Source organism: Trachypithecus francoisi, unplaced genomic scaffold, assembly GCF_009764315.1.
Source record: "Trachypithecus francoisi isolate TF-2019V2 unplaced genomic scaffold, Tfra_2.0 Lachesis_group5, whole genome shotgun sequence".
NCBI lineage: Eukaryota > Metazoa > Chordata > Mammalia > Primates > Cercopithecidae > Trachypithecus > Trachypithecus francoisi.
Genome location: NW_022681470.1, coordinates 13,092,373 through 13,119,541, shown reverse-complemented (window position 1 = coordinate 13,119,541; position 27,169 = coordinate 13,092,373). Strand labels below are relative to the sequence as shown.

Sequence of the window (27,169 nt, the reverse complement as noted above, 5' to 3'; positions counted from 1 at the left end):
CACTTCTCCAAAGCCAAAGGAGATGGTGGAATCGGGATTTGAACCCAGGTGGTCTGGTTCCAGATTCTGTGTCCTTAGATATTATATATGTGGATTCTTCTCATGAATAGAAAAGACAAGATTCTCTACGCTTAACAAATGGCTGCCAGAAGTATCTGGTCATGCTGAAGCTGGGCACGCTTTCTAGGAAGTCCTTTAGGGAGGCTTTTACATGTGAGTGCAAGAAGCACTCCATAGCGTGTACTTCTGCATGGTTGGGAACAATCTAAATGTCAGCAGAAGAGTATCTGCATTCCTTGTGGTCTGTTCATATAACAAACACTATCAGGTGTGAAGATGAATGTCCTGGAGCTCCATGTGTCACTGTAGTGAAATCTCACCACTGAACAATAGACTGTTGAGGAAAAAGTCAGCTGCAGAAGGCTCTGTGGAGTAGAATACCATTTGTATCAAGTTTCAGAATATTAAAAAATGCTGTATTTGTTTAGGGATATGGAAATATATGGTAAAAATATTAAGAAATGCTTAAGATTAAATAAACACCAAATGTAGTATAAGTATAAGGTTACCCCTGGGGAGGGCTGGGCGCAGTGGCTCACATCAGACACTTTGGGAGGCTAAGGTGGGTGGATCACTTGAGGTCAGGAGTTCGAGACCAGTCTGGCCAACATGGTGAAACCCTGTCTCTACTAAAAACGCAAAAATGAGCCGGGTGTGGTAGCAAACGCCTGTAATCCCAGCTACTCGGGGGGCTGAGGCAGGAGAACCACCTGAACCTGGGAGATGGAGGCTGCAGCGAGCCTAGATCGTGCCACTGCAGTCCAGCCTGGGCAACACAGTGAGACTCCAGCTCAAAAAAAAAAAAAAAAAAAAAGGTTACCCCTGGGGAGTAGAGGGAGAATTGTGTTTGGAGAGGGCCCCAGAGGACTTCAGTTGCATTTGTAATGTTTGTAGTGCTCTTTTTTTGGTAATGTTTTATTTCTTAATTTGGGTGGTAGTTACTGGTATTTGTATATTATTTTTGGTACCCTTTTATATGTCTGAAATGTGTTTAATTTTTTAAAGGGCCAGTGGATAGCATACGTGCTTATGTATCCATGTGAACTCTGTTTTTCATGCAGTCAGCTGAGCAAGTTGCAAGAAGTTTCTCTGAGGAACTGTGCAGTAAGTTGTGCTGGTGAAAAAGGAGGAGTTGCCGAAGCATGTCCTAGTATCCTTTTCACCGAGAGCTTGTTACTGGAATCTGACTTTGGATTTGATGCCTGTGCCAGAGACTGCTAATTGCCTACCCATTGTCCATTCTTTACAACTTCCTTCCTAATGCAGTTCACTTTTGCTTGGTGTAGTTGGGGCCTAGATAAATTATTTACATTCCCAGATGCCTTTGCTTGCAAGTTTGCCAGCATGACTTACCCCAGTTGAGGTGGAAGTTTCTAGACCGGGCTCCTTGAAAGGAGGCACACTTGGCAGGGTGCAGTGGCTCACGCCTGTAATCCTAGCACTTTGGGAGGCTGAGGCAGGTGGATCACGAGGTCAGGAGATCAAGACCATCCTGGCTAAGATGGTGAAACCCATCTCTACTGAAAATACAAAAATGAGCCGGGTATGGTGGCATGTGCCTGTAGTCCCAGCCACTCAGGAGGCTGAGGCAGGAGAATTGCTTGAACCCGGTAGGCGGAGGTTGCAGCAAGCTGAGATCGCGCCAGTGCACTCAGCTTGACGACAGAGCAAGACTTCGTCTCAAGAAAGAAAGGGGGGCACACTTGGTTGGCCTCTGCCGTTTGCTGTTGCTTTTCCCCTTCCCCCTGCCTTGAGTGGATGGAATGCCCAGGGCTTTGGCAGCTGTCTTACAAGTGTGAAGAAAGCCACCTGGTACAGATTGGGAGAGCAGAAGAGGGAACCTGGGCCGCTGACAGTGTACTGGGAACCCAAGATGAATCTGCTTCAGCCCTGGTCTGTTTTCTCATGCATTTCTCTCTCTTTTTTTTTTTTTTGAGATGGAACCTTGCTCTGTCACCCAGGCTGGAGTGCTGTGGCGTGATCTCAGCTCACTGTAACTTCCGCCTCCCAGGTTCAAGCGATTCTTCTGCCCCAGCCTCCCGAGTAGCTGGGACTACAGGTGCCTGCTACCACATCTGGCTAGTTTTTGTATTTTTAGTAGAGATGGGGTTTCGCCACATTGGCGAGGCTGGTCACGAACTCCTGACCTCAGGTGATTCGCCCACCTCGGCCTCCCAAAGTGCTGAGATTATAGGCATGAGCCACACACCTGGCCTTATGCAGTTATTTTTAGTGGGAAAGACTCTGGTTCTGGTTTCGTGCAGCTGAATGCACTTTGTTATAATACTCCAAAAGAGGCTCTTTATGAAGTTTGGAATCTCTTTTCTCTACCTTCTCTTATTAGTGTTATTTTTGTCATATATTGCTTTTTTGCCCATAAGCAAAAATGTTGGAGGTGAGTTAAAAGAAAATTTCGAGGATGGGTATGGTGGCTCATGCCGGTAATCTCAACACTTTGGGAGGCTGAGACTGGAGGACTGCTTGAGGCCAGGAGTTTGAGACCAGCCTTGGGAACATTGTGAGACCTTGTCTCTATAAAAAATTAAACAAAACAAACAAAACAGGGTGTAGTGGCATGTGCCTGTCATCAGCTACTCAGGAGGCTGAGGTGGGAGGACTGCTTGAGCTCAGGAGTTCAAGGCTGTGATGAGCCTGTCATGCACTGTACTTCAGCCTGGATGACAGCTAGACCCCATTTCTATTAAGAAGTTTCCTGGCTGGGTGCGGTGGCTCACCCCTGTAATCTCAGCACTTTGGGAGGCTAAGAGGGGCGGATCACGAGGTCAGGAGATCGAGACCATCCTGACTAACACAGTGAAACCCCGTCTCTACGAAAAATACAAAAAAATTAGCCAGGCATTGTGGCGGGTGCCTGTAGTCCCAGCTACTTGGGAGGCTGAGGCAGGAGAATGGCTTGAACCCAGGAGGCGGAGGTGGCCGTGAGCTGAGGTCATGCCATTGTACTCCAGCCTGGGTAACAGAGCGAGACTCTGTCTCAACAAAAAGAAGAATTTCCCATGGAAACCAAATAGACTTTCTCTAACTTTAAAAGGTCTTTCCCCAATTCATTAAGTCTATTTGATCTGTACATAATAACTTTTGCAAAAACTATCAGTTTTGATGAGTTTTTTTCTGAGTGCAGAGAGGCCAGGTGAAGTAGCTCTCTGGCAAAATGCCCCGACGGTGCAATGAAGGAAATTAGATCAGAACTCTCCATCTGTGTGTCTGCGGTTTCAGTTCCCTTGGGGGAAACAGCCTGGGGGTCTGTTGGGACCTGTGGTAGCTGCAACATCCACTGTCTGCCCCTGAGCAGCCTCCTCTGTGGACCCCAGCGTGCTGCAAATGTGTGGTCATTTTCAGAGCTAGGCAGCTGGGGTAAGGGGAATGGAGTGGGTGCAGAAAAGAGTTTGCTAAGGAGCCAGTGCCACAGAAGTGTCAGAGCATTCTGCATTCTGCCTGGCCCATTCCTAAACTATTTCAGAAGATTGGTCATCGGGCCGTGTGCAGTAGCTCATGCCTGTAATCCCAGCACTTTGGGAGGCCAAGGCGGATGGATCACCTGAGGTCAGGAGTTCAAGACCAGCGTGGCCAACATGGTGAAACCCTGTCTGTACTAAAAATACAAAAAATTAACTGGGTATGGTTACGGGTGCCTGTAATCCCAGCTACTCGGGAGGAGGCTGAGGCAGGAGAATCACTTGAATCCGGGAGGCAGAGATTGCAGTGAGCCAAGATCACACCACTGCACTCTAGCCTGGGTGACAGAGCGGGACTCCATCTCAAAAAAAGGGGGGGGTGGGGGGCCAGGTACGGTGGCTCATGCCTGTAATTCCAGCACTTTGGGAGGCCAAGGCGGATGGATCACCTAAGGTCAGGAGTTACAGAACAGCCTGATCAACGTGGTGAAACCCCATCTTTACTAAAAGTACAAAAATTAGCCAGGCATGGTGGTGCGTGCCTGTTATCCCAGCTACTTGGGAAGCTGAGGCAGGAGAATCGCTTGAACCTGGGAGGCGGAGGTTGCAGTGAGCTGAGATCGCGCCATTGCGCTCTAGCCTGGGTGACAAGAGCAAGACTCCGTCTCAAAAAAAGGACAGATGTGGCAGTAGATGGGTTTGGGAGTGCTGGCTGTTGGGTTGCTCAGAGCTGTCAACAGTGTCCTGGAGAATCAGCATGTTGTTTGTTTATACTGCACTTTTCTGGAGGAAAATGTCCCCCAGGACACGAAGAAATGAGGTTTCAGGAGATAATCCAGTCACGGTTGGTGTTTGCAGATACAGTGATGAATGTCTTGCAGGTCCCAATTGAATTCTTGCCAGAAGTTGAAGTATTGCTTTGGGTGCTTAATCCAGTCATCCTTTTTTGGGTTGGTCTGTCTTTGAGGTTATTTACTCGACCAGAACTAAAGGCAGTGGGAGCACTGTAGACCTGGGTATGTCAAATCTGAGGGCACTTCCAGGGGAGGGGATGAACCACCGCCTCCCTCATGACCTGCGGAGGAGAATCTGTGCCCGGAGGCCTGACCTGTGCGTTCACGGGGGCTCCTTGAACAGTGTGTGGGAGGGGCGACCACATAGTGACAGCTGTTGTTCGTGGTTGATTTCAGGAGGTAGGTGGTCTGTGTGCTCTGTACAGACCTTAGAGACAATTACAACTCTAGGCTACACAGTGGGAAACAGCAGTGAGGGAAGCGTGATTGGACTTAAACCCTTCCTCAGCAGCCTAACAGCCAACTTAGCAGGGTTAATGGAAACACAGGGTGGCCAAAGTGTCACCCAGAGGCCTGGAAAGCACCCCTTGCATGAGCCTGCGTAAGGCAGTGTCAGGAAGCTAGGGCAGCCAAGGGGGGGCTGAGGAGGAGGAGCGGAGGAACAGTTTACAGAAGCCATCGTGCAGGTATGTCCCCAAGGGTGGAGGAGGAGCCCGAGGGGACCTGGAGGGTGTTTGCCGGGTCTGGAATTTTTGGCAGCCTGACTCTTTTCCCTTCCATTTGATGCGACGGCCGCAGCAAAATCAAGGCTATCCTGTAGGTACTCATATTACCAGTTGAAATGCAACTGCTTACGAGGGTAGACCCCATTGTTAGCTCTTGGGCTGTAATAGTCCGGGCAGCTGGCAGGATTTGGGCATGGGTAGCTGGCGACCGGGTTTGGAGTCATCCCTTTCTTCGCATCTTCTCTGCCGTCCTTCCCTTGTTCCTGACCTTCTTGCAGAGCTTCCTAATTGGTTCCTGCCTAAAATTATTTCCTTTCTAACCCATGCTTTGGAGTGATGCCGCTGTTTTTGTAAAGAAACTTTCTCCATGTTTTATGTACGTTTGATGACCCCTGTTGCATTATGGGGTGCAATGAAATGGATTTTGAATCGAGGCTGACTTGGGTGTAATTTCCCTCTTGTTCATTTGCACACAGTGACACAGATCTCTGACTGCTGCGCCACTGTTTTTCTGCTGTGAAAAAGGAAAACAACCCAGAAATCAGCATAGCGCCTGGGTCTGGTCAGCAGTGGCAGCAGCAGGGAGGGTGGTGGCTGTCCCTACTGCTGTTGTTATTACTGGATCTTAGGGCTCTTTTTTTTTTTTTTTTTTTTTTTTTGAGATAGAGTCTCACTCTTTCACCCAGGCTGGAGTGCAGTGGCGCGATCTCGGCTCACCGCAACCTTCTGGCACCCAGGTTCAAGCGATTCTCCTGCCTCAGCCCCCTGTGTACCTGGGACCACATGTGCATGCCACCACGCTTGGCTGATTTTTTTTTTTTTTTCTTTTTTTGAGATAGAGTTTTGCCCTTGTTGCCCAGGCTGGAATGCAATGGCACGATCTTGGCTCACCACTACCTCCGCCTCCTGGGTTCAAGCGATTCTCCTGCCTCAGCTTCCCCAGTAGCTGGGACTACAGGCGCCCACCACCACACCCAGCTAATTTTGTATTTTTAGTAGAGACGGGGTTTTTCCGTGTTGGTCAGGCTGGTCTCGAACTCCCGACCTCAGGTGATCCGCCTGCCTCGGCCTCCCAAAGTGCTGGGATTACAGGCATGAGTCACAGTTCCCGGCCTGATTTTTGTATCTTTAGTAGAGACAGGGTTTCACCATGTTGGCCAGGCTGGTCTCGAACTCCTGACCTCAGGTGATCTGCCCACTTTGGCCTCTCAGAGTGCTGGGATTACAGGCGTGAGCCACTGCACCTGGCCTGGATCTTAGAGCTCTTCTTCTGTCGCTGGCCAGTCCTCCTCAGTCACTTCTATGGGACCTTTCTCTGGTTGCAGGTTGTTGGGTGTACCCCGAGGCTCAGATTTAGGAGCCCTGGCTTCTTGAGAGACTTCTGGGGTGTGGCTGGCACTCCTCCACGGCCTGCCCTCTTGGACATCTGTCTCTCCAGCCGCTGCTTTGACACCTCTGTCTGGATGTCTCATAGCCATCATAGATTTAGCATGTCCAAAACTAAGACCCCTCACGCCTGCCCATCCTGTAGTTTTCCCCTCTTAGTAAATGACAGTTCCAGTTGCACAGGCCACAGATCTTGGAGTTGTCCTTGACACTCCCTGTCTCCTATGCCTCACACCTAAATCCACTGGCAATCCTGTGAGCCCCAGTCCGGAGTCAGACGCCCCCTCTGCCGTGGTCTGCCCTCTCATGCTGCTGCTCTGCTCTGGCCTCCTGGAGACTCCCGGTCCTCCTTTGTTTCCTGCAATCGTGCTCAACACAGCAGCACAGTGACTTTTCCTTTTTTTTTTTTTTTTTTTTTGACATAGTATAGATCAAAGTCAAAGCAGAGTGATTTTTAAAAGACCCAGGTCATCTGTAGCTGTTCCAAAGCCTCCAGTATCTCCCGTTTCAAGCAAAGACTAGCAAAGACTTTGAAGTGGCCTGCAAGGCCTTTGTGATGTGGCCTGGCCCCTTGTCCCTTGTGACCTCGTTTCTAGTACCCCCAAGCCCATCTGCTCCAGTCACACAGGCACCGGCAGTCCCGGTCATAGGCTGAGCTCATTCCCATCCCAGGGCCTTTGCTCTTGTCACTCCTCCGCTGCGGGCTTCTCTCCCAGATGACGTTCCCCCATTTCCCTCAGCTCTCTGCTCAGATGCCCTCTTGTTGGAGGAGGTGGTCTTCCCTGAGCACTGCATGTAGAACAGCCACACACCTTTCCTGCGTGCCCTGCTCTGTCCCTGAGCACAGGCAGGCCTGCCTGTGACACACTGTAGAGGCCCCTGTGTCACGATCGTCTCTCCCCAATGAGACTCTGCTTTGCCACTGTGATGCTCCTGGCCCTAAATAATTACTTGCAGAATAGACGAGTACATTGAATGATTTCCACACATACACATATTAGATGAGAGTGTAGGCTCCTCCACTAGCTGGCCCGGTCCTGCTGCAAGCTCCTTTTTCTCTGCGGGGACCTGGCTAAGCTGTGCCCCTTCCTGATGGCGCTGTACCTGCACTCGGCCCCTCACCTACACTTGTGTTGCCCATCAGCTTTGCTTTTCCAGTCCCACTGTGTTATCCTCTCTGAATCCCTGTATCAGGGGCAGTTGGAGTGATACTGTTATAACTGCTTCCAGGCTACGGGATACCCTCTCAATTCCTAAGTCATGCACTTTTGAACATGTGTCCCAAGTTGACCCCTCTTATCTCCCCTGCAGATGCTATTTGTCTGGAGATTCCAATGGTAATGGTGCCTCATAGAAGGTCATGTGCTGGAGTGAGCCTTGTGTGTATACCTTAGGTGCTTAAGAAATCAAAGTTACCCTCACTGCTTTCCCCTTTCCTTTTGTTGGATAGTGCTAGGATGGTTTAATGTTAAGACATTTGGTTCTTTTTCATTTGATTGTAGATGTTTGTCTCAAGTTTTGAGTATATAACAATGAACTTTTAATTTATTTTTAGTTTTTTTGAGACAGTCTCACTCTGTCATCCAGGCTGGAGTACAGTGGTGCAATCTCCACTCACTGCAACCTCCGCCTCCCGGGCTCTAGAGATTCTCATGCCTCAACCTCCTGAGTAGCTGGAATTACAAGCGCATGCCACCACACCTGGTTAATTTCTGTATTTTTAGTAGAGATAGGGTTTTGCCATGTGGGTCAGGCTGGTCTTGAACTCCTGACCTCAAGTGATCCCCCCCACCTTGGCATCCCAAAGTGCTGGGATTACAGGCATGAGCCATCATGCCCGGCCGGATAATGAACTTTTTAGTTTCTCAGTGAAGTTTTGGATAACTTAAAAGTATTATGTACTCCTGAAAAATTTTCAAGCTAACTAGAGGATATAAAATGAAAGGTTAAAGCACTCATGCTCGGGAAATAAGAGTAACTACTTTTATGTCTTTTGTGAATCTTTTGAAATTACTGTTTCTTAACATGTGCTTTTAGATATTAGAAGGGTAGATTTGTCAAAAAACCTGTTGTCATCATGGGATGAAGTGATCCACATTGCTGATCAGCTCAGACACCTGGAAGTCCTTAATCTCAGGTATGAACTCTTGGTTGCCGAATTTTCGTGAACAATAAAAGTCATCTCTCCTTGCTCCCTCACAGCATCTCTGAGCCAGAAGGATTAAGGCTGCCACCTGATGATGCAGGAGTTAAGAAGAAATTACTTAGGCTGATAGTGAGGGTATAGAAGTCCTCAGTAAGGTTTTCCTTTTAATGAAAAGCAGCCCCAGAAAATAGAAAGGAAAATAGAAAGGAAAAATTATTTTCAAGATCAGCCTGGCCAACATGGCGGAACCCTGCCTCTACTAAAAATACAAAAAGTAGCCGGCAGTGGTGGTGGGCTACTCAGGAGGCTGAGGTAGGAGATCAGAAAATAGAAAGGATCAGAAAATAGAAAGGAAAAATTATTTTCCTTTCTAACACAAGCAGCCTGTAAAATGGAGCTGCAGACATAGATGCCGACAGTTGAGCCAATCATGTTCAAGATGACGGCTCCATCTTCCCTTCTCTTTTCCAGCCATGTGTACAGTAAGGAGCAGACAAGATGGCGCCAGCCAAAGGAAAAGTTCATTTACATAGTAAGATTAGGGTGGGGTGGGCAACCTTCCCGGGCTGTCATACCTGATTGAACCAATCAGACGCTGCCCCCTCAAGTCGAACCAAAATCTGTGCATCTGGGCCGGGTGCAGTGGCTCACTCCTATAATCCCAGCACTTTGGGAGGCGGAGGCACACGGATCACCTGAGGTCGGGAGTTTGAGACCAGCCAGATCAACACGGAGAAACCCCATCTCTACTAAAAACACAAAATTAGCTGGGCATGGTGGCGGGCGCCTATAATCCCAGCTACCTGGGAGGCTGAGGCAGGAGAATCGCTCGAACCCAGGAGGCAGAGGTTGCAGTGAGCTGAGATCGCGCCATTGCACTCCAGCCTGGGCGGCAGAGCGAGACTCCGTCAAAAGAACAAACAAAAAATCTGCATCTGCTGCCAGCATGCCTTTTTCCTCTTGGAAGTCCTCTCTCTCTTAACTAGAGAGAGAGTTGTTTTCCATTGTCTTTCTCTTGCCTGTTAAACCTCCGCTCCTAAACTCCTCGTGTGTGTCCGTGTCCTAGATTTTCCTGGCGGGAGAAGAGGAACACCAGGTATATACCCCAGACAACGTAGCTGCTTCACTAGTAGACATTTTTATACAGCCAGATTTTGGTTTACTTGAATTTATCTAAATTTAACTTTAAGGACACATTTAATCTTTAAGGACACATTAAATCTTTATTTATTTATTTCTTTATTTATTTGAGACAGAGTCTCGCCCTGTCGCCAGGATGGAGTGCAGTGGCGTGATCTTGGCTCACTGCAACCTCTGCCTCCCGGGTTCAAGCGATTCTGCTGCCTCAGCCTCCTGAGTAGCTGGGACTACAGGCACGGGCCACCAAGCCCAGCTAATTTTTGTATTTTTAGTAGAGACAGGGTTTCACTATGTTGGCCAGGATAGTCTCGATCTCTTGACCTTGTGATCCGCCCACATCAGCCTCAGGCGTGAGCCACTTTGCCCACCTTATTTATTTGTTTATTTATTTGTGTATATATATTTTTGAGACGGAGTCTCACTCTTGTTGCCCAGGCTGGAGTGCAATGGCACAATCTTGGCTCACTGCAACCTCCCCTTCCCGGGTTCAAGGGATTCTCCTACCTCAGCCTCCTGAGTAGCTGGGACTATAGGTGCCCACCACCACTGCCGGCTACTTTTTGTATTTTTAGTAGAGGCAGGGTTTCGCCATGTTGGCCAGGCTGATCTTGAACTCCTGACCTCAGGTTTTCCACCACCAACCTCGGCCTCCCAAAGTGCTGGAATTGCAGGTGTGAGCCACCACGTCCCGCCTCTTTAAGGACACTTTAATCTTTAAGGGCACATTGATTGTTATAGCCTTGCAAACGGTCACATTAGGTAATTCATGAATAAGGAATGTGTTTTAACTTTTATCAGGTAGGGGATGAGTTAGATTGACATTGAACTGCAAGATCTTATTTCTTTTTAGCCTGACCATAAAGATGGAAGGTTGGGGGAGGTGATATTTAATTGCGGAGTAGGAGAGGAGAGGTGATATTATTAAAAGTGTTTGTTTATTTGAAATTTGAAAACTTCTAGCGTTTACTTACTGTAGGAATGAGTAATTTCATTGGGATACTGTTTAATTCTATTTTGATAAGGATTTTTCATTAATCTGTTTTACTAATGTCACAGTTTTCCAGGCCTTCCTGAGTATTTGATTTGTTTTAATCTCAGAACCTAACTTTCCAAGGGCTTAGCCAGGCTTCCTCCTTTTTTTTTTTTGTTGCCCAGGCTAGAGTGCAGTGGTAGGATCTCGGCTCACTGCAACCTTCGCCTCCCAGGTTCAAGCAATTCTCCTGCCTCAGCCTCCCAAGTAGGTGGGACTAGAGGCACCCGCCACCACGCCCGGCTAATTTTTGTATTTTTAGTAGAGACAGGGTTTCACTATGTTGGCCAGGATAGTCTCGATCTCTTGACCTTGTGATCCGCCCACATCAGCCTCAGGCGTGAGCCACTTTGCCCACCTTATTTATTTGTTTATTTATTTGTGTATATATATATTTTTGAGACGGAGTCTCACTCTTGTTGCCCAGGCTGGAGTGCAATGGCACAATCTTGGCTCACTGCAACCTCCCCTTCCCGGGTTCAAGGGATTCTCCTACCTCAGCCTCCTGAGTAGCTGGGACTATAGGTGCCCACCACCACTGCCGGCTACTTTTTGTATTTTTAGTAGAGGCAGGGTTTCGCCATGTTGGCCAGGCTGATCTTGAACTCCTGACCTCAGGTTTTCCACCACCAACCTCGGCCTCCCAAAGTGCTGGAATTGCAGGTGTGAGCCACCACGTCCCGCCTCTTTAAGGACACTTTAATCTTTAAGGGCACATTGATTGTTATAGCCTTGCAAACGGTCACATTAGGTAATTCATGAATAAGGAATGTGTTTTAACTTTTATCAGGTAGGGGATGAGTTAGATTGACATTGAACTGCAAGATCTTATTTCTTTTTAGCCTGACCATAAAGATGGAAGGTTGGGGGAGGTGATATTTAATTGCGGAGTAGGAGAGGAGAGGTGATATTATTAAAAGTGTTTGTTTATTTGAAATTTGAAAACTTCTAGCGTTTACTTACTGTAGGAATGAGTAATTTCATTGGGATACTGTTTAATTCTATTTTGATAAGGATTTTTCATTAATCTGTTTTACTAATGTCACAGTTTTCCAGGCCTTCCTGAGTATTTGATTTGTTTTAATCTCAGAACCTAACTTTCCAAGGGCTTAGCCAGGCTTCCTCCTTTTTTTTTTTTGTTGCCCAGGCTAGAGTGCAGTGGTAGGATCTCGGCTCACTGCAACCTTCGCCTCCCAGGTTCAAGCAATTCTCCTGCCTCAGCCTCCCAAGTAGGTGGGACTAGAGGCACCCGCCACCACGCCCGGCTAATTTTTGTATTTTTAGTAGAGATGGGGTTTCATCATGTTGGCCAGGCTAGTCTTGAACTCCTGATCTCAGGTGATCCATCTGCCTTGGCCTCCGAAAGTGCTGGGATTACAGGCGTGAGCTACCACGCCCGGCACAGGTTTCCCCTTTCATTCTTAAACCATTTTTGCATAGACAGGTGAGTGTACAGTATAGCAGGTAGACAGGCCTGAATGAGTTGTGCTCCCAAATAGAGCAAGTAGGGGTAATTCAACCCATGGTGTCTCATCTTCTGGAAATATGGGCTTGTGTTTTTTAATAGTATCTTCTTTCAGAGTGACTGTCAGGATTGAATACTTTCTGAGATTAGGGTTTTGAGAAAGAATATAAGGGGCAATAATTTCATCCATCCTCCTAGCCAAGGGCAGACTCCATGTTTAGAGAAGCAAAATTCTAGCCCACGATTCAGTGTATCAGTAAGACTCTGGAGAACAGGACTTTGTTTTGCACTATCCAGAGCCATGTCTTGTGAAGCTGGAAGCTCACCTTGCAAGCGCCTGAGTTTTGGGTTTAGGAAGCCTGCAGCCACATACGGCTGCCCTAATCCTGTGAAAGCATCTTTACACTGCTGATACCAACAAGTTGTATATTGTAAATGTTAAAAATTAGGTAGTCTCGATTCACTTGAATCATTAAAAACGTGATTTTTTAATATAATTCTATTTTAAGATTGAAACAAATCAAACCCCTTAGATTAAAACCCAAGTTGTTGCTTTCAACGACTATTTCAGTTGGGTTTGCTGTACAGAAATAAGTATATTGTATCTTCTTTTTCTACACAGTGAAAATAAACTAAAATTTCCCTCCGGTTCAGCATTAACTGGAACATTTTCTGCACTGAAGGTTTTAGTCCTCAATCAAACAGGAATAACGTGGGCTGAGGTAATCATATTTCTTTGGTTTATTACACATTAATAAGCAATTAAAAATGTTTGATTTAGTAGGGAATTGAAGTATAACTGTGGCTTCGTTTAAATCATCCCAATATCTCTTAATAGATAATAAGATTCTTTAAAGTGTCTTGTAAAAACGAGTTAAAAGCGCATCGTAGTTGAGATTTGCATCTACGAATCCGTGTCCTCTCTCAGCTCACTTGGACTTGTTCTGGGGCCTTTATAAACAGTGGCGCTCCGTTGTGGTATGCACCAAGGATGTGCTGAGCTTTGAAAAGCCGTCGTGTTAGCTATTGACTAGCTCCCTGAGTTTTCCTGTAAGTTTTTTTTAGAACAGAAGCCAAGGAGCAGAAAGGTTCTCACATCCTTTTCTTGTTAGAAGTTCGGCTTTTGGAAGCCACCGTTCATTTTATACAGCTGGGCTCCAAAGTAGACTTGTGGGTCCTCGGCACAGCAGCATTTGGGACTTATGTCTGGCAGTACAACTTCCTCTCTGAGGCATACTGACTTCACACACCCAGAGCATTCCACTGTCTTTTTTTTTGAGACGGAGTTTTGCTCTTGTTGCTTGGGCTGGAGTGCAGTGGCGCGATCTCGGCTCACTGCAACCTCTACCACCCAGGTTCAAGTGATTCTCCCACCTCAGCCTCCCGAGTAGCTGGGATTACAGGCATGTGCCACCAGGCCCAGCTAATTTTGTATTTTTAGTAGAGACTGGGTTTCTCCATGTTGGTCAGGTTGGTCTCGAACTCCTGACCTCAGGTGATCTGCCCACCTCGGCCTCCCAAAGGGCTGAGATTACAGGCCAGAGCCACCGTGCCCAGCCCACTTTCATTTTTATTTATTTATTTTTCTTGAAGCAGAGTCTTTGCTCTGTTGTCCAAGCTGGAGTGCAGTGGCGTGATCTCAGCTCACTGCAACCTCCGCCTCCCGGGTTCAAGCGATTCTCCTGCCTCAGCCTCCCAAGTAGCTGGGATTACAGGCGCCTGCCACCATGCCCAGCTTATTTTTGTATTTTTAGTAGGGACGGGGTTTCACCATGTTGGCCAGGATGGTCTTGAACTCCTGACCTCAAATGATCTGTCTGCCTTGGCCTCCCAAAGTGCTGGGATTACGGGTGTGAGCCACCGCACCCGGTTCGAGCATTCCACTTTCAAACCAAGGGTGTAGAAATACATTCCCAGCTATGTTCACCCAGGAAGTGCCACAGAGGCTTTTCAGTGAGAGACAGGTGGGTCCCTTGTGCCCTTAATATGCCCACGGAGCCTCTTTCCTAGGGCCCCTCCTCTCTGAGGCACTTACTCCCTCTCCAGGTGTAGATGCAGCTGGAAGACAAGAAGGGGCCAGGCACTGGGGCTGATACCTACAGTCCCAGCGCTTTGGGAGGCTAAGGTGGGAGGATCACTTGAGCCCAGGAGTTTGAGGCTGCAGTGAGCTAGGACTGCACCTTTGTACTCCAGCCTGGGCGACAGAGCAAGACCCACCTTCACCCTCCAAATAAACTAGGAAGGGCACACAGAAATTCAGGTGGTAGAGATGACAGTAAAGTTCCAGTGAGAAAATTTAGAAATAGTTAGTGAGGCTGGGCATGGGGGCTTTCACCTATAATTCCAGCCAGCACTTTGGGAGGCCCAGGCAGGAGAACTGCTTGAGGCCAGGAGTTCAAGACCCACCTAGGCAACATAGAGAGATCCTGCAGATGCTATATATATTATTACATAATTATATATAATTACATAATATATAATAATTTTTTGTAAAAATTTTTTGTAAAAATTTTTTTTTTTGTAAAAATGAATCAGGCTCATGTGCAGTGTGGTAGCAGCAGGCACGGTCTTGACATGCAGAAAGATGCCAGCAAGTTCATGGACCTGTGCATGTGGCAGAAATGCTCCACCAGCAACTGCGTCATCAGTGCCAAGGTCCATACATCCATGTGGATGAACGTGGCCAAGGCCAACAAGGTCACGGGCAGGTTTAACAGCTAGTTTTTAAAACCTGTGCTATCTGCAGGACAGTTTGCAGGATGGGTGAGTCAGATGATTCCATTCTCTGGCCATGGCCAAGGGCGTTATCTCAACTATTTTGTTTTTGAGATGGAGTCTTGCTCTATTGCCTAGGCTGGAGTGCAGTGGTGTGATATTGACTCACTGCAACCTCCGCCTCCTGGGCCAAAATGATTCTCCTGCCTCAGCCTCCCAATTAGCTGGGATTACAGACGTGCACCACCATGCCTGGCTAATTTTTTGTATTTTTAGTTGAGATGGGTTTTCGCCATGTTGGCCAGGCTGTTCTCAAACTCCCGACCTCAAGCAGTCTGCCTGCCTCAGCCTCCCAAAGTGCTGGGATTGTAGGTGTGTGCCACCATACCTGGCCATTTTTGTATTTTTAGTAGTAATGGGCTTTCATCCTGTTGGCCAGGCTGGTCTCCACCTCCTGACCTCAAGTGATCCACCTGCCTCGGCCTCCCAAAGTGCTGGGATTACAGGTATGAGCCATTGTGCCTGACCTCAAAGAACTTTTGACTGGAGAGAATCATGAATGTAGGATATTTGTTGTAAATATATAATGAAAACTTTAAAAAATAATGAAAGAAGAAATAACTGTTGAGAAATTTATGAAAGGATATGAAAAATTAGCATATCCTTTACAAACCCAGATTGGCATTTAGAATTGAGGAAAGGTGTTTAACATCAATTTACTTATTTTGGTTAAGCAAATTCTATCAAATAGTAATACGTGCAGTTAGTGTCCCCTATTCCACCCTGTGCCTTACCTAAACCATGCATTGACACCTACCTCCGAGGTGTCAGAGTGCCCATAGTATGTGCCCCTACAGCATTAAAACGCACTCCTTTAACATTTTATTTATCACCCCCCACCACCATTCCAGGCCTGAAACAGTCTTATGAACTGTCCATGAGGCACTTGTTTGCTGAAACAGTAACTGAGCTGAATCCTTGTGGTGGTTCCTGTGAACACCCGGGAAGAAACAGCCAACAGAGGCCACCTGAGCCTCAACCAAGTTTCTCTTCCAGGTGCTGCGGTGTGCCGCGTGGTGCCCAGGCCTGGAGGAACTCTACCTCGAGTCTAACAATATTGTCATTTCTGAAAGGTAACTAGGGCTTACTTAAATGCATCTATCCCCATTTAGTCATCATTCTGAGTAAATAAATGGTGTCAATTATATCTAACCTTAATTTTTAGAAGGATTCGCAAACAAGAATTAAGAAAAATGCTTATTATTCATTGCCTTCGCAAATTAGAATTTCACTAATTGGTTCTAATCAAAGGAAACTCGTCAGAATTAAGTATTTGTGAAGACGTGAGTTATCTTAGTTTTGCATCAGTGTATTAACTTGCTGCTTGCTGTTTCTTTTCTTTTTTTTTTTTTTTTTTGAGGCGGAGTCTCGCTCTGTCGCCTGGACTGGAGTGCAGTGGCCGGATCTCAGCTCACTGCAAGCTCCATCTCCCAGGTTTACGCCATTCTCCTGCCTCAGCCTCCCGAGTAGCTGGGACTACAGGCGCCGCCACCTCGCCCGGCTAGTTTTTGTATTTTTAGTAGAGGCGGGGTTTCACCGTGTTAGCCAGGATGGTCTCGATCTCCTGACCTCGTGATCCGCCCGTCTCGGCCTCCCAAAGTGCTGGGATTACAGGCTTGAGCCACCGCGCCCGGCCTGCTGTTTCTTTTCTTTTCTTTTTTTTTTTTTTTGTTGAGACGGAGTCTCACTCTGTCACCCAGACTGGAGTACAGTGGTGATCACGGCTCACTGTAACCTCCACCTCCTGAGTTCAAGCGATTCTCCTGCCCCAGCCTCCCGAGTAGCTGGGATTATAGGCGCCTGCCACCACGCCTGGCTAATTTTCTTAATTTTCTTTATTTTTAGTAGAGACGGGGTTTCACCATCTTGGCCAGGCTGGTCTTGAACCCCTGACCTCGTGAGCCATTGTGCCCAGCCAATTTGTTATTTCTAAATGGAAGTTCTGTAGGATATGCTATAAGGATTAAATAATGTATTTTTCATTAGCATCATCTGTTTCAGGTCATTGTACCAAAGTATATGTAAAACCTTGTTCTCTGAAATATATTGTTGCCTCATCTCCCTTTTTTTAATTAACAATATTAAATTACTATGTAAAATTAACCTAATTGTGGGAGAAAATTTACAACAGATTCTGAATTAAAGGATTCAGAATCTTAAAGATTTTCGTGTACAGAAGGGTTTCATTATGTAGGCAAATGCAGGTGTGTGTTTTTTTTTTTGCGATAGAGTTTCATTCTTGTTGCCTAGCTAGAGTGCAATGGGGCCATCTCGGCTCACTGCAACCTCCGCCTCCCTGGTTCAAGTGATTCTCCTGCCTCAGCCTCCTGTGTAGCTGGTACTACAGGCACAGGCCATCATGCCTGGCTAATTTTTGTATTTTTAGTAGAGATGGGGTTTCACTATGTTGGCCAGGCTGGTCTTGAACTCCTGACCTCAGGTGATCTGCCCGCCTCGGCCTGCCAAAGCGCTGGGATTACAGGCGTGAGCCACCGTGCCTGGCCTGCAGGTTTTTTAAATTAAATTTTTTTATTTTGAGATAATCATAGATTCACATCAAGTTTTATAAGAAATGATACACAGACATCACTTGTACCCATGACCCAGGTTCCCCCATTGGTAACAAGTTGCAAACCTATGAAATAGGATCACAGGCCAGGTGGGACATTGACACCGGCAGGAATTTGTGCATTGCCAGAGGCACCCCTCGGGTTGCCCTTTTACAGTCATATCCACTTGCTTTTTACCCCCAACCCTCCATCGCATCAAATGCAGGCATTTTAAGGCTGTATCTTTGAAAATAATTAAAAGAGAAATTCACGGTGAAAAAATTTTATTTTCCATACAGGCCAACAGATGTTCTCCAGACAGTCAAGTTATTAGACCTTTCCTCTAATCAATTAATTGATGAAAATCAGCTGTATCTGATAGCCCACCTGCCCAGGTAATTTGCCTCTAAATGCCTGATACAATAGTGTTCAGTCAATTTTTAGTGAAGCAATTTTTGTATACTATGTATGCTTTCTCAGTAGAAACGTGGTAACAATGATGGAATTTCTGAATGGAGTAATTCCCTTTGGAAAATTTTCGTTTGAATTCATTTAGAAAATTTACTTGTGAACCCTGTATAATGTGGACTATGCCTGTCCCAGATAATTTGAAGAATGAATCATTGGACCCTGGTGATAACGCCGAGGGTCTTCATTCATTCAACCCTGGGCAGTCGACCGTGTCTCTTTCCTCTGAGACGCGTTTAGCACCTGACATAGCAGTAGATGCTCAGGAACCATTAGGTGACTACAGAGTCATTAGAATACGGGATGAAGAGTTCACTTTGCATGTCCTAAGTTGGACTTTATGGTTTCTAAGTATTTTACATGGGATTAAAAACCTAGGGTGTAGAAAAAAATTTACAAACCGAGTCTGCTTGATACTCCATAGCGTTTTAGATTGTTCTGTGTAATCAAATTTTACATTTTGAATTTCAGGTTAGAACAATTAATCCTCTCTGACATTGGAATTTCTTCTATACATTTTCCGGATGCTGGAATTGGTATATAAGATTAGTAAAGTTCCATCCTGTCCCCCCCATACTATACTTTAGCTACTTCTTTCACTTCTACTGTGTAACTTCATTCCTCTTTTTATAGGGTGCAAAACCTCCATGTTCCCGTCCTTGCAGTACCTTGTAGTAAATGACAATCAGATATCACAAGTAAGAGCTGCTTCGGAGTATGCCCAGCACACTGTTGCCTCTTTCCATTGTCATGGCAGAGTTTGGAGGTTCCTTCTACCAAAAAGTAAAAAAAAAAACACCTAAATCAAAAGAGAAATGCCTCCTCAGCGTGGAACTCCTCATATGAAGCCAAAAATATTAAGAAATAAATTAGTTCACTTCACACCTAAGTGGACTTCACACTCAAACGGCACATTAATAGAGTAAAAGTGGCTGGGCATGGTGGCTCACGCCTATAATCTCAGCACTTTGGGAGGCCGAGGCGGGCGGATCCCCTGAGGTTGGGAGTTCGAGACCAGCCTGACCAACATGGTGAAACCCCATCTCTACTAAAAAAAATAAAAATAAAAATAAAAATACAAAATTAGCTGGGCATGGCAGCACATGCCTGTAATCCCAGCTACTTGGGAGGCTGAGGCAGGAGAATCGCCTGAACTCGGAGGCAGAGGCTGTGATGAGCCAAGATGACACCATTGCACTCCAGCCTGGGAAACGAGCGAAACTCCATCTCAAAAAAAAAAAAAAAAAAAAGAGTAAAAGTTTGTGGTCTTTCTAGAGGGGGTTGCTTGGTGCATGATGAAATTCTCTGCCTCAGATTAGAAGTAGGGACTTGCTTTCCTGTCGCTGGTTCAAACTTCTGCAAAAGTAGCACGAAACATACTGCTTTTCATTTATTTCCTTTTGCTGTGTTTCAGTGGTCATTTTTCAATGAGCTAGACAAGTTACCAAGTCTACGGGCTTTGTCCTGCGTAAGAAACCCCCTGACCAAGGAGGACAAGGAAGCAAGTGCAGCGAGGCAGCGCGTTATCGCCAGCATCGGCCGGCTGAAGACCCTGAACAAATGTGAGGTGAGCACTGGCGGCGTGGCTAGCTGTTGTTTTTTTTTGTTTTTGTTTTTGTTTTTTTTTTTTTGAGACGGAGTCTCGCTCTGTAGCCCGGGCTGGAGTGCAGTGGCCGGATCTCAGCTCACTGCAAGCTCCGCCTCCCGGGTTTATGCCATTCTCCTGCCTCAGCCTCCCGAGTAGCTGGGACTACAGGCGCCCTCCTCGTCGCCCGGCTAGTTTTTTTGTATTTTTTAGTAGAGACGGGGTTTCACCGTGTTAGCCAGGATGGTCTCGAACTCCTGACCTCGTGATCCGCCCGTCTCGGCCTCCCAAAGTGCTGGGATTACAGGCTTGAGCCACCGCGCCCGGCCTCGCTATTGTTTAGACTAGAAAAGAAATGATTTTAGGCCACGCGCCATGGCTCACGCCTGTAATCCCAGCACTTTGGGAGTCTGAGGCAGGCTGATCGTTGGAGTCCAGGAGTTCGAGACCAGCCTGGGCAACCTGGTGAAACCCCATCTCTACAAAAAATACAAAAATTCACTGCGTGGTGTTACACGCCTGTAAGTGCCTGTAGTCCCAGCTGCTCAGGAGGCTGGGGTGGAAGAATCACCTGAGCCCGGGAGGCCAAGGCTGCAGTGAGCCATGAACACGCCACTGCACTCCAGCCTGGGCAATGGAGTGAGACCCTGTCTTAAAATTAAAAAAGTAAAAAATTATTTTTGAATATTGTAAAGGAGGTGAGATGTAGCTTTCTTTGGAATGGTAAAAGATTAGCCTTGTGCAGTTCCATTATAACGGTTCTTTTCCAGCTCCTCAGGAGAGAGCAGCGAGATCCCTGTGCTGTCGTTTGAGGAATCCAGGCGGCTTCTCCTTGTTTTCAGGGAATGTAGGCAGAAGGGACAGAACCACAGAGCTGCTTTCTCTTCTCCTTCTCAGCTACTCTTCCCCATAAAAGTGGGAAGCCCATGCCTGTCCTTGCCAGCACTTCTGTGCATTCACTGGGAGTCAGTCAGCTCCACCAGGGCAGGCGCCTCCAGGCAGACCTCAGGGAGGCGACCCACGGTACCTGGCGTAGTCCTCAAACTGGCCTACGTGCAAGTACTCTCATGAATTAAAAGCGTAGGCCAGGCATGGTGGCTCACGCCTGTAATCCCAGCACTTTGGGAGGCCATGGTGGGTGGATCACGAGGTCAGGAGACCGAGACCATCTGGCTAACACGGTGAAACCCCGTCTCTACTAAAAATACAAAAAAATTAGCCGGGCATAGTGGCGGGTGCCTGTAGTCCCAGCTACTCCAGAGGCTGAGGCAGGAGAATCACGTGAACCTGGGAGGCGGAAGTTGCAGTGAGCTGAGATCACACCACTGTACTCTAGCCTGGGCGACAGAGCGAGACTCCATTTCAAATTTTTTTAAAAAGTGCAAAACAAATTCTTTTTTCTTTTCTAATAAACCCCTGAGTTCTGTCAATGTTAAAAAGAAGAATGAAAACTATATCTTGTCCCTCTCAATTTGATTTTTCTCTGCATGTGCTGTGGAGGAAGGACAAAGTGCAAAACGCAAAGGACTTGTTAGAAAAAGTCTAACAGATTTGTTTTTATGTCACACCAACATAGATTCTCCCCAAGGAGAGGCAGACAGCTGAGCTTGACTATCGAAAAGCTTTTGGAAATGAGTGGAAACAGGCTGGTGGACATCAGGATCCGGACAAAAACAGACTCAGCGAAGAATTCCTCACAGCCCATCCGAGATACCAGTTCCTCTGCCTGAGTACGTGCGTATACGCTGGTGGCCTTCAGGGGGTGGGTTTCCAGCTGGAACCAAGTGCTTCCGTTGGGTAGCGAAGGAGTTCTCAGTGTCGCTTTTGTCCTTCTTCCTTTCCTGGGCCTTTTCTGTTCATCTGAATGGACCATAGGTACTTTCCTGGGGCAAGGGCAGCAGGGCAAGAGCGGTGTCTTTCAGTAGGAGGAACCTGGGAGACTGTTTATGTTCTTGAAACGGAGAGAGTTGCATTTAGGGAAGGGAAAGCAATTTTTTTATTTTTAAGAGATGGAGTCTTGCGCTGTCGCCCAGGCGGAGTGATCTCAGGTCACTGCAACCTCTGCCTCCCGGTTTCAAGTTATTCTCCTGTCTTAGCCTCCCAAGTAGCTGGGATTAGAGGCCCCTGCCACCACACCCAGCTAATTTTTGTATTGTTAGTAGAGATGGCCAGGCTGGTCATATTGGCCAGGCTGGTCTCAAACTCCTGACCTCAAGGGATCCACCCACCTTGGCTTCTCCAAGTGCTGGGATTATAGGTGTGAGACACCATGCCCAGCAGGAAAGCACTTCTTTTTCTTTCTTTTTTTTCTTGAGACAGAGTCTTGCTCTGTCACCCAGGCTGGAATGCAGTGGCACAATCTCAGCTCATTGCAACCTCCACCTCCTGGGTTCAAGTGATTCTCCTGCCTCAGCTTCCAGAGTAGCTGGGACTACAGGCGTGCACCACCATGCCTGACTAATTTTTGTATATATTTTTTGAGACGGAGTTTCACTCTGTTGCCCAGGCTGGAGTGCAGTGGTGCAGGCTCACTGCAACCTCCGCCTCCCAGGTTCAAGCAATTATCCTGCCTCAGCCTCCTGAGAAGCTGGGATTACAGGCGACTGCTATGACGCCTGGCTAATTTTTTTTGTATTTTTAGTAGAGATGGGGTTTCACCAGGTTGGCCAGGCTGGTCTCAGAAACTCCTGACCTCAGGTGATCTGCCCGCCTTGGCCTCCCAAAGTGCTGGGATTACAGGCGAGAGCCACTGCGCCCGGCCGGCATCCATAGTTTTTAAAGCCCCACAGGTAGTTCTAATGAACAGGAAAGTTCGCATGAGAGTGTAGTTCTGCAGTAAGCGCTCATCCCCAGGGCTCACCACCAAGGCTGGCACTTGGCATGCACGGGGGTTCGTTCAATCCTCCAGCCTGGTTCTTCAGCCTTTGAAGCTAAGAATTCATGAGTCTTTGTCCCTGATGTACTTTCCATTTTGTTTTGCCTTCATTATTATTCCATATTTCGCTTTTATGTGATTTTCCTTTTTTATATTTCTTAATGCAAGAAGCTCACTGCATAAACGCTGTAGGCTTGAACAGTATCTTTAAGGAAGAAAAGCAGCCTGGAGGAATCCCTTTCAAATTACTCCATTAGCCGGCCCAATTTCCTGGTCACACGCCGCTCCTTGAATTCTAAATCACTTGGGGGTGGGCAAGGGAAGATTCTGAAGCAGCTGGCCAGGTGTTGTTGAGTATTTCACTGCTCAGAATGCTAGAAGACAGAATTCTGCACAGATACATGGGAGGATTTAGAGAAATTCTGTCACTGTTTGGCGTAGAGCAGGAAAAAAGTACTACTTTCCTCCTCTCCTATGGAGGCTGTGGTCCAGGCCGAGGAACTGGTTTGCAGTGTGGTACTGAGCGCCCAGCCTGGCCCGCACGGTCTGGTTGCAACTTGGGGAAGGTGTCTTGTGGATTGTGTCTCAGGTGGCACCAGGTTTCTCTCAGCGCAGAAAGAACTGTTACCAAAAGTGACACTCGGGGAAAACATTTGAAGTATTTGAGGGCAGTCTTCTCTTGCTAGTTTGAGTCAGGACACCTAAGGAACAATGATGTAATACACATGTAAACATGTTGCTTTTCATTGATTGTCTTCTGTTGAGTTTCACTGGTCACTAACAATGAGCCAGATCAGTTCCAGAGTCTGCAGCTCTGGGTAGACAGACGATTCTGCCCTTAGGAGTGGTTGTTGTCTATCACTCCTAAAAATCACACTGAATAAAGGCAGCTCCATGTGTCCTGGGAAAGGCACAGGCTGTCTGGATACTTACCTATGCTTTTTTTTTTTTTTTCTTATAGTCGCCTTTGGTTTATCATTCATCTCTTTTGATTTCTTAAACAGAATATGGTGCACCTGAAGATTGGGAACTCAAAACACAACAACCATTTATGCTCAAAAACCAGCTACTAAGTAAGACGCTTAGATTCAAATAGTTTATTTGTATTTGAGTCCTTAGGTGCCGAAACAGATCGTGTGTTTCTCTTAAGTGTGTATCTCTTAAGTACTTAAGTAAATGCTTTGAGTTTTAAATGAATTCTTTTTTTTTTTTTTGAGACAGTCTCCCTCTGTCCCCCAGGCTGGAGTGCAGTGGCGTGATCTCAGCTCATTGCAACCTCTGCCTCCCAGGTTCTAAGTGATTCTCCTGCCTCAGCCTCTGGAGTAACTGGGACTATGGGCATACACCACCACACCCAGCTAACTTTTTTTTTTTTTTAATTGAGACGGAGTTTTGCTCTTGTTGCCAGGCTGGAGTGCAGTGGCACGATCTTGGCTCACAGCAGCCTCCACCTCCCAGGTTCAAGTGATTCTCCTGCCTCAGCCTCCCAAGTAGCTGGGATTACAGGCATGCGCCACCATGCCCAGCTCATTTTGTATTTTTAGTAGAGACGAGCTTTAAACATGTTGTCTAGGCTGGTCTCGAACTCCTGACCTCAGGAGATCCACCCGCCTTGGCCTCCCAAAATGCTGGGATTAGAGGCGTGAGCCACCACACCCAAAGAAATGAATTCTTTTTTTTTTTTTTTTTTTTTTTTGAGACAGAGTCTCGCTCTGTCACCCAGGCTGGAGTGCAGTGGCCGGATCTCAGCTTACTGCAAGCTCCGCCTCCCAGGTTTACGCCATTCTCCTGCCTCAGCCTCCCGAGTAGCTGGGACTACAGGCGTCCGCCACCTCGCCCGGCTAGTTTTTTGTATTTTTTAGTAGAGACGGGGTTTCACCATGTTAGCCAGGATGGTCTCGATCTCCTGACCTCGTGATCCGCCCGTCTTGGCCTCCCAAAGTGCTGGGATTACAGGCGTGAGCCACCGCGCCTGGCAAGAAATGAATTCTTTAAAACATATCTAATTCTTTACACATTTTTGCACCTCCTATGTTTTAAACTCATTTAATAGTGTTATAAATGTGGGAGGTAATGGAGTTGTGAACCAAATTGTGATTTGTGAATTTATGACTTGAAAACCTGTCCAAGCTGTCAGGAAAGAAGCACTAAGCAGGGAAAAGGGATCAGGAAAGCAGCAGTAAGCAGGGAAAAGGGAGAGTGGTGTCCAGCTATTTTTGTTGTTGTTAGCAGTTCATGGAAGGGTTTTAAACATTGATTAGACCTGCCAATTTGCACTGAATAGCTCTATCATTTGGCCATCTGTTGATGTGTGTGGATAATTTAAATCCATATAATAGTAGATATCAATTAGTCTTTTTCTTTGTTTCTCTTAAAGCACTGAAGATAAAATACCCTGATCAACTTGATCAGAAAGTCCTAGAGAAACAACTGCCAGGTAAGAAAAATGAGCCTATCTTTTCCTTAAACTCTGAATCATCAGCGTAGGTTTAGGCATGAGTCAGCTAAAATTAAAACCTTTAACTCATGTCTCAAAGTGTGGACCTCAGAGCTTAGAGGTTTTCATTAGTCTTTCATATTCTAAAATACAATCAATCATGCTAATGTCACTCCCCCATGCCCCCAAAAGTTCAGATCTCCCATAACTTTATCAGCTGAAAGCAGTTTTGTTAACATTGGAAGCCCCTGCATATAATTACACACACACACACACAATTTTATTTTGAGACAGGGCCTCTGTCACCCAGGTTGAAGTGCAGTGGCACCATCTCAGCCCACAGCAGCCTCTGCTTCCTGGGCTCAAGCATTTCTCCAGCCTCGGCCTCCATGTAGCTGGGACTACAGGTGTGAGCCACCAACGCCCAGCTAATTTTTGTAGAGATGGGTTTCGCCATGTTGCCCTGGCTGGTCTCGAATTCCTGAGCTCAAAGCCATCCGCCTGCCTCAGTCTCCCAAAGTGATGGGGTTATAGGCATGCGCCACTGCAGTTGGCATAAATTGTATTTTTAACCAAAAGCCTGAGATCTTGAATGGCATAGACTTTCAGAAGCATTCCCCAAGCCTGTTGCTGTTTCCAGGGAGACTGTGACACTGGGTTTGGGGTCTGCTTCTCATCCCTTCATAAGAGAGGAGTTGTGTCCTGGTGAACTGAATTCTTATGGGAGGTTTGTGACTTTGCTTACTTTCTACTTCCGCTCCTGACGGATCAGGAGTCCCTGTAAAAACATTTGTAGATGCTCTTTTAATGGACACCCTGAAATGGTTTTGGGAAAACTACCTTAGAACTTAAAAAAAAAAAAAAAAAAAAAAAGTGCTACTGGAACTAAATTACTTTTATTTGGAAAATAAATATGCTTGTGTCAATAAATTAGATCCACATAACTTACCTTAAACTTTCACTCAAAATAAAAATGAAATTATAGTCTATTTTTGAGTTTGCCATGATACTGTGAATTCTCAAGATTAAACTTGACTCATAGCTAACTGCTAAAATATAAACGGTCAATTTAGAGCAGTGAGGATTGAAATAAGTGAAATACACATCAGCTTAACGACTCTAGCACACTGGGTTTGTTCGCCCGTCAGTGCAGTCAATTCCCATTGATTTTTAAATTCGTTTCTATCAGATAAAGCAAGCTTACCGTGGTGTTGCTTATATGAAGAAGGCTTTACTTGTGTTCAGAGAAGCAGCTTTCTGATTGATAACCATCCATTTAGTGTTAATTTACCAGAACGTCTCCATTTTTATTTATTCACAATCTAGTTTCTACTCCTATAATACGTAATTTGGGTACTGCTATATAATGGATTAGAATTAGTGATTTCCCCCTTCATTATTCTGTTTTCAAACTTAAAATACTGCCAGTAAAGGCCCTGGTGGACACAGACTAGTCAAAGAGGGCCAGGACTGTTTTATTTTTTTTATTGTTTTTCAGACGGGGTCTGGCTGTCACTCAGGCTGGAGTGCAGTGGTGCCATCTCGGCTCACTGCAGGCTCCATCACCTTGATCCCGGGCTCAAGTGATCTTCCCACCTCCGCCTCTTGAGTAGCTGGGACTATAGGCATGAACCACCACACCCTGCTATTTTTTTGATTTTTAGTAGAGATGAAGCCTTGCTGTGTTGCTAAGGCTGGCCTCAAACTCCTGAGCTCAAGCTGTTCTCCTATCATCACCTCCCAAAGTGCTGGGATTATAGGTGTGAGCCACCATGCCTGGAGGGCCAGGACTTTCTGTGAATGTTTTTGGCCTTCGATGTCTTTGCGTGTTTCCTTTTGCCTTTGCAGATACATCAATTAATGGGAATGTCACCACTATGGAGTATTTGCTCAAGAATATTGTCATCAGACCTGCTTCGTTAAGCTTTCCTCTGCAGTCTTCCTCTGGAAGGCACTGAGGTAGACCTGTCCTGTCATCTGGGCATATGCCTGAATGCAGCCCTTGGCTGGGGGTGACAGTGCCACCTTACCCTTCTCTACTTCCACACTGTACACCTGACTGGTATCCCAGGTCTTCTGAATTCAGTTAGCCATTTTGGGAACACTCACTGCATTCATGCTGTTTTTATTCATCTTCAGGTAGAGCTGCAGAGATTCGACTATCCATAGAAATTATATGTAAGAATTACTACTTTAAACTGTTCAGAGTCTGAGTCCTATATTCTATAAACTCAGCAGTAAGCCAGCAGATTACGAGGGTTCTTTTTTCCCCCTTTTTTATTTGCTTTTCTGTTCCTCAAATGTGCACTCACTCACTC

General features: G+C 46.4%; 1 protein-coding gene and 1 long non-coding RNA gene across 13 annotated transcripts in view; one reads left to right on the top strand and one right to left on the bottom strand.

The window, feature by feature from the left end:
* The window catches only part of TBCE (tubulin folding cofactor E), a 92,276-nt gene that overhangs the window by 61,428 nt on the left and 3,679 nt on the right, over window positions 1-27,169 (top strand). For 6 of the 12 annotated variants that reach the window (XM_033200300.1, XM_033200296.1, XM_033200298.1 and 3 more), the window contains 11 exons: window positions 1,122-1,210; window positions 8,419-8,518; window positions 12,785-12,884; window positions 15,934-16,010; window positions 17,786-17,881; window positions 18,426-18,490; window positions 18,588-18,652; window positions 19,369-19,521; window positions 21,116-21,269; window positions 23,419-23,487; window positions 24,792-24,851. In XM_033200300.1, the coding sequence (XP_033056191.1) occupies window positions 1,122-1,210; window positions 8,419-8,518; window positions 12,785-12,884; window positions 15,934-16,010; window positions 17,786-17,881; window positions 18,426-18,490; window positions 18,588-18,652; window positions 19,369-19,521; window positions 21,116-21,269; window positions 23,419-23,487; window positions 24,792-24,851 (1,028 nt within the window). Of the gene's footprint in view, window positions 1-1,065; window positions 1,211-8,418; window positions 8,519-12,784; window positions 12,885-14,697; window positions 14,851-15,933; window positions 16,011-17,785; window positions 17,882-18,425; window positions 18,491-18,587; window positions 18,653-19,368; window positions 19,522-21,115; window positions 21,270-23,418; window positions 23,488-24,791; window positions 24,852-26,699; window positions 26,811-27,169 lie in introns of all 12 variants that reach the window. The other 6 variants (XR_004434427.1, XM_033200302.1, XM_033200305.1 and 3 more) reach the window with 4 other exon arrangements.
* LOC117076613 lies at window positions 15,779-18,998 on the bottom strand. Its single transcript, XR_004434428.1, has 3 exons — window positions 17,784-18,998; window positions 16,634-16,638; window positions 15,779-16,003 (listed from the first exon to the last, which is right to left on the bottom strand). It is a non-coding gene; the product is annotated as an uncharacterized LOC117076613 (long non-coding RNA).